The 15,231-nt window shown below is 46.0% G+C and overlaps 1 protein-coding gene across 6 annotated transcripts in view; it reads right to left on the bottom strand.

Annotated features, from left to right (window-relative positions):
• Lmpt (four and a half LIM domains protein limpet) overlaps positions 1–15,231 on the bottom strand; it is a 316,740-nt gene that overhangs the window by 216,952 nt on the left and 84,557 nt on the right. The window contains exon 2 of one of the 6 annotated variants that reach the window (XM_071693228.1): positions 14,230–15,231. This exon is cut by the window's right edge and continues 151 nt beyond it. The exons of 4 other annotated variants lie outside the window; for them this stretch is intronic. In XM_071693228.1, coding sequence (XP_071549329.1) covers positions 14,230–15,029 — 800 coding nt within the window. In that variant the 5' untranslated portion in view covers positions 15,030–15,231. Of the gene's footprint in view, positions 1–4,120; positions 4,138–14,229 lie in introns of those variants that run through there. One more of the 6 variants, XM_071693233.1, reaches the window with a different exon arrangement.

The following is a 15,231-nucleotide window of genomic DNA, read 5'->3' as shown; positions in this document are numbered from 1 at the left end:
GGTCATTAATTTCCCACAAGACGAAAGCTGGTTACGAACGAACACCGAGGAACACAAAGAACAAGTCAGAGAACATGGTGAAGTACAGAGAACATGGTGAGGTACAGAGAACATGGTGAGGTACAGAGAACATGGTCAGAACGTACAGAGAACATGGTGAGGTACAGATAACATGGTGAGGTACAGAGAACATGGTGAGGTACAGAGAACATGGTGAGGTACAGAGAACATGGTGAGGTACAGAGAACATGGTGAAGTACAGAGAACATGGTGAGGTACAGAGAACATGGTGAGGTACAGAGAACATGGTGAGGTACAGAGAACATGGTGAGGTACAGAGAACATGGTGAAGTACAGAGAACATGGTCAGAACGTACAGAGAACATGGTGAGGTACAGAGAACATGGTGAGGTACAGAGAACATGGCCAGAACGTACAGAGAACATGGTGAGGTACAGAGAACATGGTGAGGTACAGAGAGCGTGAGAACGTACAGTCTGGTGAAACAGAAGAAATCTTCACGTGTGAATATGCAAATGACCCTCATCTAATTACACCTTGGTGAACCACATCATATGATCCTCCTGTGAGGACCAAGCCGACCATTAACCACAAGGGTACGACCATTAACCACTGGGGTACGACCATTAACCACAACGGTACGACCATTAACCACAAGGGTACGACCATTAACCGCAGGGGTACGACCATTAACCACAAGGGTACGACCATTAACCACAACGGTAAGACCATTAACCATAACGGTACGACCATTAACCACAACGGTACGACCATTAACCACAACGGTACGACCATGAACCACGATACGACCTTTGGGCATAACGGTACGACCCTACACACGACAGTTCAGCTCTGGGTTATGATGACCTGATTATATGTCGTAAGGGCACACAACAGTGTGTGTGTGTGTGTGTGTGTGTGTGTGTGTGTGTGTGTGTGTGTGTGTCGGTAGATGAAGCCACAGGTGATGTATGTTGTAGGCTCACAACACTACAGGCTACCACTGTGTCGTGAGGTTACAACACTACAGGCTACCACTGTGTCGTGAGGTCACAACACTATAGGCTACCACTGTGTCGTGAGGTTACAACACTACAGGCTACCATTGTGTCGTGAGGTTACAACACTACAGGCTACCATTGTGTCGTGAGGTTACAACACTATAGGCTACCACTGTGTCGTGAGGTCACAACACTACAGGCTACCACTGTGTCGTGAGGTTACAACACTATAGGCTACCACTGTGTCGTGAGGTTACAACACTACAGGCTACCACTGTGTCGTGAGGTCACAACACTATAGGCTACCACTGTGTCGTGAGGTTACAACACTACAGGCTACCACTGTGTCGTGAGGTTACAACACTATAGGCTACCACTGTGTCGTGAGGTCACAACACTACAGGCTACCACTGTGTCGTGAGGTCACAACACTATAGGCTACCACTGTGTCGTGAGGTTACAACACTACAGGCTACCACTGTGTCGTGAGGTTACAACACTACAGGCTACCACTGTGTCGTGAGGTTACAACACTGAAGGTGTTTGGTCACTGGTTCATCAGTGTAAGGTTGCTGTTGTGCCGATAACTCACACAACTGGTGGTCATGATGTAGGCTCACAACACGTGGCGTCCACCTTAGCTACACAATATGCTACACGTCTGGCCTTCCTTCCGACGTTATGTATGTATGTATGTATGTATGTATGTATGTATGCATGCATGTATACATGTATGTATGTATGTGGGCAACAAACACAGGAGTAATTTCTTGCTGTGTTTCATGACGTCCGCCATGACCCGGGCTACGGGTCGCCATTTCCCGCACGTGAAGGCTGCGCTCCAACCAGCAGCAGGGAAAGGAATTCTTTTATTGTGGATGGAACGTCCCTCCACGATACTGTACTCCTTTCCGTCCACTGACGGACCCACCCACCTGACGCATATACGCCATTTATGACACCAACACTATCCCCCCCCCCCCCCGCCCAAAACACAATACGCACTCAGTCATGGCCAACACTCATACGCATCCCATACGCACTCTTCACTAACCCGTACGCAAGTCACGCTTCCTGCTGACCTATGACGTCATGACCGACCCTGTAGCACGGGGGTGGGGGGGGGGTGGAGGAGGGGGGATAGAGGGCTTACACAAACGGCAGGAGAGCGGCCAAGATGGCGGCGGTGGGGGGGTGGGGGGGGGTGGGGGGGTCTTCCCTCGCTGACACTGGGGCTTTGTCGTGCAGGGGGGGAGGTGGGGGGGTGGGGGGGGGGACCTGCTGTAGGTCACTGGTGAAAATGGCGAAAACAAAATAATTCGTGGAATGAACATCTCGCGACGCCCAGGAAGATACGAGTCTCCGTCCGTCCGACGTACGTACGACGGACGGACGGACGGACGGACGTACAACGGAGTCTACTGGTGTAGATGAGCGGGCTACAACCAGGGTCAAGTTGTACGTGGAATCCGTCGCTGGTGTGTTCATGTGATTATAATTATCATTATTATCTTCATGATTACACACACACATACACACACACACACACACACACACATACACACATACACACACACACACACACATACACACACACACATACACACACACACACACACACACACACATACACACCATCAAATAACTCGCACAAAAGATATTTAAAAATCATGATCAAAATCGTTCAAAAATGGCGTCGTGCCGAGACGCACAGTTATATATACCCAGCTGGGTCCCCGCCAGCCCCGTGACGTCACAGAGGTCGCACAGCCTGGCGGAGACATGTGGCGGGAACTCTCGCCCAGGATGTTGCCCAAGAACACATACGTATGATAACCACAACACATGACCTGACCTGACCTTCATACATACGATCACCACAACACATGACCTGACCTGACCAACCCTTCATACATACGATCACCACAACACATGACCTGACCTGACCTTCTTAAACATACAAATATCAAACCAGTTTTCTTTCTTTTCGTTCATCATCACAAACATTTACGTGAGGAAAGACATGATGGTCATATACGTAGTATACGTATCGTCACAACAAACTTCCTGAACGTAATGTGATGTATTTCCAGAGAAGGACGAGTCTAGGATGGAGGTAACTAGATGGCGGGGTGACCTGGGAGGACCTAGAGGGATGATGTACAGAGAGGGAAGACTGGGTCAAGAAGGAGGAGTATCTTGAAGGCCAGAGTATAACATAGAAGATAACAACATCACTACACATGCAGTCTGGCAATGCAGGGGGGGGGGGGTTCCTGTGGTAGGAGCTGGGGTCTAGATGGAGGAAAAAGTATCAAGAGGGTGGAAAGGTCTAGATGAGGAGAAAGTATCTAGAGGGAAGAATGGTCAAGAAGGAAGACTCGAGCATCTACGAGTGAGGACTTGATGGAGGAAGACAACCTACTTCTGGACACGACCTAGCTAGAGCATCTAGAAGGATGGAGTACATGAGGAAGGAGGGAAGAAGAAGCAAGATGAAAGGTTCTCGAGCCGTGTGTGTGTGTGTGTGTGTGTGTGTGTGTGTGTGTGTGAGGGGGGGGGCCACCCTCCACAACTCGGTCCTTGATGGTAATGGATACTGTACCACAAGTCCTTCAGACAACCTCTTACTATGTCCTGCTGAGAGAGAGAGAGAGAGAGAGAGAGAGAGAGAGAGAGAGAGAGAGAGAGAGAGAGAGAGAGAGAGAGAGAGAATGAAAGTTCACACATGACCTGAAACAACCTAGTTCATGCCTTAACAGCCATTAACGTTCCCCCAATCAGTAATTACACATCTGCCTTCAGTCTGACCTTATTCCCTAATTAGGAAAATCTAAAATACAAAATTTATGATCGTTCAATAATCACAGTTGGCAATCTCCAATTTGTAAATGAAATTTAAGGTTTAATTCCTTGTATAATGTTCATGCATACATAACACCATAACAAAAACACCTCATTAAAAAAAAAATGAATGTTAAGTTCATACATTTGACATTACAGAGTTTGTGGTAAGTCTTGAACATTTCGTTGTGAACTTGTGTGTCAACATGGTAAACAAGCCAGTTTGCTCCAGCACCAGCTGGTGTCATACTTACATAGCCACACAAGCGACACCTGGTCATGACTACACACACACGAACCTCAGGCTCTGACTGTTCCACCAGGACTTCCATGTTCACACACAACAACACTTGTAGTCCAGTGGTTGTGTGTGTCGTGGTTATCACAAGGTCTACCCTACAAACCCTCCCCAGTCATTGTGTCTCCACAGCGTACAACAATGGTGAGGGTGGCATTTCCAGTACTCCAGACACGGGCCAAACCAGCGAGTAATACCCTCTCATCACATGTTCACATTTGCTGTTTACAGTTGTTGTTTACAGTTGTTAATAAGTTGCAGACACCAAACACATGTTATCATGAAGAAACGCGTAACACAAGTTTCCAGACCCGAAGGCAGAAGCGTCTGGCGTCGGCTGGAACACGACACACACTGCCACCCTCCCCTGCCACCCAGCGTAGGGTAATGGTTTCTACACCCCCCCCCCCCCACCCACCACGGGGGGGGGGGGGGGATATTGCAGGGTAAAGGCTTTCAGGAAAGGTTGTCAGAGGTAGTGTTTGCCCGGCCCGCCTGACCCTTGACCGCTTGGATAAGGTAACGACCTTCCTGGACGATGACGACGGATCGATATTACCAGCCAACCAGCAACCTGCCAATACTGTGGCTGCATCAACACTACACACACACAACACACTTGATCAACACTACACACACACAACACACTTGATCAACACTACACACACACAACACACTTGATCAACACTACACACACACAACACACTTGATCAACACTACACACACACAACACACTTGATCAACACTACACACACACAACACACTTGATCAACACTACACACACACAACACACTTGATCAACACTACACACACACAACACACTTGATCAACACTACACACACACAACACACTTGATCAACACTACACACACACAACACACTTGATCAACACTACACACACACAACACACTTGATCAACACTACACACACACAACACACTTGATCAACACTACACACACACAACACACTTGATCAACACTACACACACACAACACACTTGATCAACACTACACACACACAACACACTTGATCAACACTACACACACACACACCAACCTACACACACAACATACTTGATGTAATCATTTCCTCAAGTTCAATATTCGTACTATAAAGTTCACGCAAGTTCAGAACAACGTTCATACAAGAGATACACAAGTTCAATAATCAGTGTTACAATAAAAGTGTTGCAAAAGCGGTACGAGTTGAGTTGAGGTTCTTGTCCTCAACCAAACCTTCTGGAAGTCGCATAAAGGTTTTGGACGATCACCAACGGAAGTTTGGAACCTCTTGACGGAATCTGGACGTGCAAGTGTCTCTTTATCTTCGAAGGTAAACAACACCAAGTTATTATTAAACTGTCGTTATGTACTTCATCTGGAAGCCATCACCCTAATAACCATGTTGAGCTGTGAAAGACAGTTCAAATGACATCATGCTGTACCTGTAATGTGTTGTACCTGTAATGACATCATGTTGTACCTGTAATGTGATGTACCTGTAATGACATCATGTTGTACCTGTAATGACATCATGTTGTACCTGTAATCATAAGACTGTGAACACGGGTCAACCTTATACAGCCTTGCAGATGCTTACGTAATTAGGAAGGAACCTCTTGTTGGCAGGGAAGCTGGCTGGTCCCTCTCTGGCACGAGAGAGAGAGAGAGAGAGAGAGAGAGAGAGAGAGAGAGAGAGAGAGAGAGAGAGAGAGAGAGAGAGAGAGAGACCGAGAATGTTATACACAGGATAAAGGTCAGGCAAGTGTGGGACACAGGTGTGTAGCGCAGCGGATGACTGACCAAGACCCGACCAGTACAGCCAAGGACCAGTACAGCCAAGTACCAGGACAGCCAAGTACCAGGGCGGCCGTGATGACCTGGAACGATTCTCAATCACGAGGGAACGATCAACACAGGGAACGTCTTCCACCACGACCTCCCTGCAACACTTCACGTGGTCACTCCAGGAAAGTGACTCACTCACTCCTCAACCTTCAACGATGGTAAACAAAACTGTCCCTCCATCTGCTCCCAGATTTTCAAACGCCTGTCAGAAAAACAGAATCTAAAATCCTCTTTAAAACCGCGATTACTAACTACACAAGACAAGGCAGGAGTTCGATTAAAGTTCCAGTGACAAAAATTGGTTTTTGAGGTACTGGAATCTTGCTGGAATCTCGAATTTCTCGGAACAATGTAAAATACTGGAAATAAAACTCACAACAACTAAGAAAACACACCTGTGGTAACTGGTTGAGGACTTCTTGGCAGCAGCAAATGTATCTATCGTGTCAAGACTTCGTGCAGTTCCAGGTACTGGAAACTTTCCACGTCATTCCAAGAGCAGGAAATGACAGCTCTAATCACAAACCTCAAAACTCCACCAATATCAACTTTTCCTAATCAGTCTAAGTATTTCAAGCATCAACAAACAATCCTCCATCAGTATTCCAGTTGGTGAAGGTGTACAAGAACTTCCAGGCGACGGCGTCCCTGCTGTTCCAGTGTGACCGACCAAGGCAGACCTTCCAGCACCGAGCCAGGTGTGAGCTGGAACTGAGAGGATCTTCCTCCCAGGCCAGTCTGACCCCCGACCTGACCTACTTTCCAGACCCTCAGGCCGTCGCATGGAAACACGGCTGGACCGGAAGGCAGAAAGGGTGTGTCCTGCACCAGTGGCTCACGGGTGACAGGGAGAAGGGAAGATAGGGAATGAGCTAGGCAGATAAGGAGTAAGGGGAGGTACGGAATATGGGGAGATAAGGAAACATGGGAGAGAGAAGGAAGTAGGTCCACTGAGGAAAGCCTTGGGAACCAGATAAGGATAGAGAGTAGAGAGAGAGAGGCAGAGACTGGTGAAGGGAAAGAGATAAGAGACAATGAATGGTGGGAGAAGCCCCGGTGAGGGGAGAGATACGCGCCAGGGCCACTCAAGGGAGTGTGGGGGACACACACGAAAGAGGGGAGATAATGAGAAGTTCGAGGAGTGAGAGACGACCAGCCACCATGCAGAGATATGAGGGAGGCAGCACCTGGCGAGGCGACACAGACGACAGACGGACACACAGTTCAGGCAGCACCTAGCAGGAGGAAGCTACGATAACGCAGACGTCACACCCGAGGGTCGTGTCCTCCTGCTGGTGGCTTACACAAGGAGGGAGGGAGGCGCTGGTCAGGTACGGCAGGATAACCCGCACTCATTCTACACCTCCCGCCTTCCCCCTTTACTGTCTGGTGACCTGATATGTGTGTGGCTGGTGTCTGCAGGGTCTGTCTGGGATGATGTGTGTCCTCCTGCTGAGTGTCTGTTGTTCATGACGTTGTGATGTGACGTATAACCTTCCTAGGTCGGTGTCATGTGCTCATATGGTCACCAGTGGAACGCTCAAGTCGTTCACAACATTCTCGTGGTGGAATGATTCATGAGACGTGCGTTTGTTTCTGTGGAAGTTCCTCGTTAAATGGAAAGTTCCGTCAAGAACTTGATAAGATCCAGAGTGTACAAAGTGTACTTCCAGTCTTCAGGTGTGCAGGTTCCCCGCTTCACCCATAACACCTACCTGTCTTGTGTCACGGGGTTGTAAGGTTCTCACAACCATCTATATGGCTCTTCTGAGCAACAGTTTGGACACATGAAATCATCCACACACTTTCCATTACTATATGTAAGACTGGATAGGTGTGTGTGTGTGTGTGTGGTTTCTGCTGGTGTCTCTTATGTTATGAAATTCACATGTTCTACAGGTTTTCACTCGTAAGATGCTTCTGTCGTCTCTACTCGTACGGTACTCTTTAAGTTTTGGTTCTATCGTCATATGTAAGGCATTTCTGCTGTCTATGGCATTCCAGGAAAGCTTCCAGGTGCCTGGAAGAATAATACAAACATTCCCTTTGTTTCATCTGAAGCTCTGGAAAACATTAGGTGGATTCTTGCAGTACAAGAGTAAACTACAGGAGCAGCAGCTTCTTCATGCAGACTGCCACAATGCATCTCTCCCTCCTCAGGTGATGCCTGGGCTTCAGCAGCAACACTGGAACGGTTCTTGTGTGCTACCAGGAGACTAAATGCCTACGTCTGTGGTATATGTCTTCAATACATCTATGTCTGTCATGTTTATATCTTAAATATGTCTATTCCTGTGAAGTCTATGTTTTCAATCAGTACAGCTTTATCTAAGACAACGAAAACTGTATGACTCAGCTTCCAGCCTCGTCCAGTGTCTCTCTGATGTAGACAGTCTTGTGTAAACCTACGCAAACTCTACATTATGGCTCCCCTGATGTAGTGACTGACACACATCATTCCCTAATGCTTCTCGTTGGACCATCCTGGAGGTGACCTGACAACTGCCTTAAGCACAAGACTAACTTTCTGGTCACGTATTTCAGCCTTGGTCACACCTTCCGAAAACATAGAAAATAATAAGACAAAACTTGGACGAGCGATTTACGAAATACGAAAGTGACTATTGACTCACAAGATAGCGACACGTGAGTCCATCCACCTGCTTACTGAAGACCGAGACGATCTAAGATATAAACTGACTCAAAAAAATAGCCAGCTTATTACTGCCTCCGGTGAACTAAGCAACACTGCCTCACGAAGCATTCCTTACCTCGTCACAGCAGGACAAGTCTCCCACAACTTTGCGTCCGTGCAAGTGAACGCTGGCAGGCTGGAGCGTCAACACAGGTATAGTCGTTCTCCAATCATGGAAGAGTAACGGTCGAAACTTCGATACTGAGTAACAGATAAGCCTTACATAAGGCACACAGAGCCTTGATCTGCCCCTCCCAGTCCGTCTTACCCAATCATGTGCGAATCTAATCCTTGCTAGTACATTCCTGGGCACACACAACCAATCTCCTGCTAGCCTTGTGATCTGGGAATGTCTAACACTTGCACACTGTCCTCCCCTTTATTACTGCAGGACATGTATGAAGCTAACATCATTTACAGAATGTCCTACACAGTTGTAGAATGTCCTACATAGTTGTAGAATGTCCTACATAGTTGTAAAATGTCCTACACAGTTGTAGAATGTCCTACATAGTTGTAGAATATGTTCTACATATTTGCACAATGTTCTGATATTTCTTTACTGCTTTCACAAGGAGAGATATAAGTTTGATCAGCCAGTCTGTTCTGTATGGTACACTCCATACCTACACAGATTTTCCAACAGGATGTTTTCATCTTTTTAATCACTACATTTGTTAAAACAGACAGACAGACAGACAGAGCTAGAGAATGACTGTGAGCGATATCAGACACAGTGATATATAGTACACCAGCCATGTACAGTAAGGCAGGTAAATACTGTAATAACCATTTGTAGTGAGGAATATATATATATATATATATATATATATATATATATATATATACACATATATATATAAGGGGTTGGTGAAAGTGAAGAAGGAGCGTGTCAAAGGTGTGTTGCTGTGTCAGACGACACCACAGGTGAAGTCTTCAACACAGGCTGTGCCAGTGTTGCTAACGGGTTACTTAGGACTACCAGTGGACGGAGGTCTTACAGTGGGGCATCTGAGCGTTGGCGGAGTGCATTTGGGAGAGGGAGAGAGAGAGAGAGAGAGAGAGAGAGAGAGAGAGAGAGAGAGAGAGAGAGAGAGAGAGAGAGAGAGAGAGGGTGGGGGAGATGAGCGTTTGACTTCCGGATGTGCGTTTGTTGAGTGTAGTGTACCTGGTGAGGTGTGTGTGAGGGAGGGAGGGAGGGAAGTGGTGATGGGGAAGGTGGAGGCTGCATCAGTCAGCGGAGTACCGACAGGCCATCATGACCGGGATGACTGTCGTGCTTCATGGAAGGTCTAACTGACATGTAGAAAACCTACAACAACAACAACAACAACGTGACGAGTCTCATCTATCACGAGAATCAGACGTGTGTACCAGCGGGGGGGAGTGGCTTCATGTGTTCTGACGGTGGAGGGCCTACGTCAGGAGGTAGTGGTATCGTCATGGTAGGTTCCTGTGTGTATGGCTGGGGCGGTGACCGTCAGGGTGTTACACAGACGAGTTATGTTATGGTTCAGGTAGATCCTGGAAGGTGGGTGAGTCGGCTGCTGTTTACTGATGGCACGGCTCTGGTGGCAGACTGGAGGGAGAAACTGTAGCAGTTGGTGCCTGAGTCTGGGACGCCGTGTGAAAGGAAGAAGTTGAGTTATTGTTCATAAGATGACACAGTCTAGCACTGTCGTACAGACGCGGGTGACTGTGTTGTAGATGACATACTTGAGGACGGAAGGTGGTATGAGGAAGGTCGATCGTGTCAGATCTAACACAGAGATGGAGGTGTGGCAGTAACAAGTGTAGGGTTGAGACGGTTAAAGACAGCGTCATAAATGGTTTGATAATGAAGACACAATGAATAAGGAGAGGCGGACTACGAAGAAGTGCACGGGATAAAACGAACTAGAAATGTGGTATAAAGGGGGCGACGTGCTGTTAATGGGTTACACCAGTGCACACGAAGCGGTCTGGGGAAGCTAATGAGAGGTGTGTGGGGCCTCATGTGGATACACGACCCTGTTTTCGTTGCATTATACATGACAGCAAGAAGGTGGATGACAGCGAGTGAGGCCATTTCTTGTATTCCTGGCGCTACCCCGCTTTGTGAGAAACGGTGAACAAATATATATATATATATATATATATATATATATATATATATATATATATATATATATATATATATATACATTAATGGGGATTTGTAGGGTATCATACTACCATCATAAATGTCCTTATGAATCATGACTCACCAACTCCAAAACAAAAGATTGACTTACTCCAAATACCGACTCCAAGAATGACGTCATCATCATCCTCATTCTTACCTGGAAAAAAAAAAGAGAAAAATTGAATTTGTTTCCATCTATGGACGAGACATTGTCTATGGAAGGACATTCCTTCTGTCTATGGAACAGATATTCTGTCTATATGTGGACTGAACCATCTAACTATCTATGGGCTAACATTTCTCGTCTATATACGACACATCATCTATATGTTAGACACTGTCTACCCCCGGGCCACTAAAACTGTCTGTTACTCACTACATATGTAAGGATAACTGAGCCATAATGGTTCCACAACACACTATGCATAACATCATAGTTTTATATCAAAGTTTTATTTAAATTCAACAGAAAACATTTCTGATGTGCTAAAATCCGTGTGAAATCACCTCTTATGTTATGTATATCTACATAGAATCATTTTTCATAAGCAAATTATTGTCTATATATTCTTGTATACTTCTCTATGGTGCTATCATCTATGACCTTTATATTCAGTATAAACATGACAATCATCTGCTTACATCACTTAACTTTCTGAGAGAGAGAGAGAGAGAGAGAGAGAGAGAGAGAGAGAGAGAGAGAGAGAGAGAGAGAGAGAGAGAGAGAGAGAGAGCTGCGCATGGCAGCAGCCAGGTAAAGTGATCCCCGGAGAGATATATGCCAGACAATATGACCGTTGGTAACCCTCACCAGTGACGTCTTCAACACGACCGTTGGTAATACTGACCAGTGACATCAACACGACCGTTGGTAATGCTGACCAGTGACATCATCAACACCCGTTATCAACAACGTTATCAACAACGTTAGTAATGCTAACAAATGACGCCATCAACACGCCCGTTGACAACCCTAAGCAGTGACGTCATAAACACGACCGTTAGCAACCCACAATGACGTCATCAACACGTCAGGAAGAAAGAACCCTACCACCAGGCTAGGCTGATTCCCAGCTCTAAGATCGACAGTGACACGTCGGGAAGACAGATCCTTCCCCCAACGTGACCCGCCGGGTACAAGTACTCCTAAGAGATTGCAACTTGTATATAAAAACCAGTTATGTATCATGTCTCTCTCTCTACAACTGGGCTACAACCACAAACAGGTCCTTGCACACATACCCGGCCAGCACCGCCCCACAACACTATCATTATACTCCATGTAAAAAAAAAGAGGATAAAAGTATATCTGGCGTAATGGGGAACCAGAGTTGGAGCGGTACGACACTTTGGGCTCCCTTACGACACCCACGGGACCCCAATTAGCGACCCCGCTACCTGACGTACGATATACGACGGAAGAATATTCATTCAAATTAAAAAAAAAAAAAATTGAGTGAAAACTGTTTTCAGACTTCATTCAGAAAACTGAATTTTCTTTCTATCTTCTCACAATGAAGTGTGGCAACATGTTGCTTACCAGCAATAAAACCATACGACACTGAGAGACCCAGTCTTGATATATCAATATTTAAGTAATTACAGACTAATGCACACACACAAACAACGTGCGGGTCTTGCTCCTAACAGGGTAATTGGTAGTTCCAACAGCCTCTCTCAAATACCATAACGAGGAGATGGGAGAGGGAGGCTACGCGTGTAATATGTCGAGGCTCAGATGTATACACATGGTAAACTAAACAAGTGATACATACATCTTATACATCTACCATGTATACTGTCCCTCTGTCTTATGATGATACAGCCAATACAGAAATTATAGTCAGAACTATGAGAACATTTCTTTAATCTGAGTCAACTTATGTAAGTTGGAAATAAAAATCATATATTGACCAGTACTGCAGAACATGAGGCATCAACATAATGTAAGAATGACTGAAGATAAATTATCATCATTGCAGTAAAGACTTAACATCTTCAGGTACACTACAGGTAACCTTAAAGTTCACTCAGGATAAGTGCTTCTGGTAAACTCTCCACAGATCTCTCTGTTATACAGGGTTTCACACACACACACACACACACACACACACACACACACACACACATCAAAATTCAAGAAAAATATGAATGTTCTAAATCTAAACAAGTGTTTCATCAAGTTCTAAGTATATCAATGATCATATTTAGGTACATTATACATGAAATCCTGCAGATATAGATAATCTAAATCTAAACACCTTTTTTTCTAAAGTTGTTAATCATCAAAATCAAAAGACGTAATTCATCACATTTTAGATATACGATAAACTCATCTAGAAATCTGGCTCTTCAAATTCTAAAGATACAAAGGATCAAAATGTAAACCAGATCCTACACTTTTTAAGGACATCAAATTCTAAACAATTGATTTATTATATTCTAGGGATCTTTTAGATAAAATTATGATAACATAGAAAATTACATCATAGATACCAATCATTAACATCTGGACTCGTATATCAGTTTACAACAACAACCTGGTGACCCAAACCGACTAACATTATTCACTTTGCATATGTTGGAAGATGGAAGTGATCATTGTGTACAAAAATAGGAGTCATTACAAACATGACCACACACACACACACACACACACACGTATATATATCCTCCCTTCTCATTATTTTTTTTAATTTTCCAAAAGAAGGAACAGAGAAGGGGGCCAGGTGAGGATATTCCCTCAAAGGCCCAGTTCTCTGTTCTTAACGCTACCTCGCTAACGCGGGAAATGGCGAATAGTTTGAAAGAAAGATATATATATATATATATATATATATATATATATATATATATATAATATATATATATATATATATATATATATATATAAGGAAATTACGAGATGCCGCCGATCATATTTGACAAACACATGTTTCCAGTCATGTACGAGCAGATGATGAGTACAGTTACATGACCATTATATGAAGCAACACAGAATGACGACTACCCAGCAGGTCAAGAACATCCTAGTGTTGCCACACGTCTTGCAACACAACAAGTCACCCTGAATCACATCTCTGGACGAGACTGGTGTTACACTTGCTGGGGCGAAAGATGGTCAGCAGTAAACAACCTTCATTACGTCCCAGACAGTTCAATATGCTCAAACATTAATATCTGTTGTATGGAAGGTCAAAGTACGTGAAACTTGAAGCTTTTCGGGTGAACGTTATAAATGACTGACAGTTACTTTACTGGTAACTCAAGCGTTATCAACTTGCAAGAAACATTTATCATTAATCATACAAAAAAAATTCTAAAAACAGAAAACGGAAGTATGAGGGAGGGTAGGCTTACCTATGCTTGGCCACTGTGTCTGTGGAATGGTGAGTTTGCCAACCTTCCTCTATCCTGTAGGGGAGGACTCTTGGCCCCGGGGGAGTTTTCTCCTCGTGTTCTTCCTCCCCAGCCTTGTCCTGCCCTGGTGCTGTGCCTCCCTCCTCCGCCCCAGACGTGGTCCCCAGGAGGTCATCGTCCTCTGACGAGACTCGAATCTTGGGTCGGCATCCTGTTAGCGGCAGCCTGGCCTGCTGGCCCCCACCGTCCTCGTCGCTGACGGAGGAGGAGCTGTCCGAGCGGCTGGTGGTGGGGCTGAGGGAGGGGCTGGAGGCCGAGGGTGAGGGGCTGGGGCTGCTCGAGGGCCGGGGCGAGCCTCCAGAACCCCTGGAGGAGGACGGTAGGTTGAAGGAGTTGGTGCGAGCCTTAGGATGCTGAGGCTGAGGGGCGTTCCTATGAGAGAAGGAGTTGGTCCTTGGCACCGGCAGGAGCGGGTGGGGGGCTGCCTCCTGCACCCTGGGCGAGGGAGGGCTGGAACGTCGGGAGAAAGTGGGGCTGGGCGAGGGCTTGCGACTCCCCCTGGGGGAGTGTGAGGAGACGAAGGAAGAGAAGGGAGAGAGAGTGGCAGCCAGGGAGGAGGCCAGGGCGGAGGTAATCTGGTGAGCATCTCCTCCCTTCTTCTCCTTATCTTTACCTTTACTCTTATCCTTATCTCTGTCAACCTCGTCATCCTTCTTCTCCCTGAAACTATCAGTCTTGCGGCGGAAGGTAAAGTTTCGCTCCTTACTAAAACTAACTTGAGACCTGAGGGGCTTCATCATGCTGGCCGACCCCAGCTCCGCACCTCGGGTGGGCCCGTGGTCGTCATGACGCCATAACACGACACAGTACGACCTCAGTCCAGCAGGCACCACGACACACACTGGCTCAACGCGACCATCACTACCTCGACGCACGACAACAAACACACGTGTATCATCATCTGGGTCTGGGAGGAAGCCATTCCTCACAATGCTGGCCTCA

The sequence above is a fragment of the Panulirus ornatus genome, chromosome 55 (assembly GCF_036320965.1).
Source record: "Panulirus ornatus isolate Po-2019 chromosome 55, ASM3632096v1, whole genome shotgun sequence".
NCBI lineage: Eukaryota > Metazoa > Arthropoda > Malacostraca > Decapoda > Palinuridae > Panulirus > Panulirus ornatus.
The sequence above is the reverse complement of the archived record's forward strand: the minus strand, read 5'-3'. Positions and strand labels throughout refer to the sequence as shown.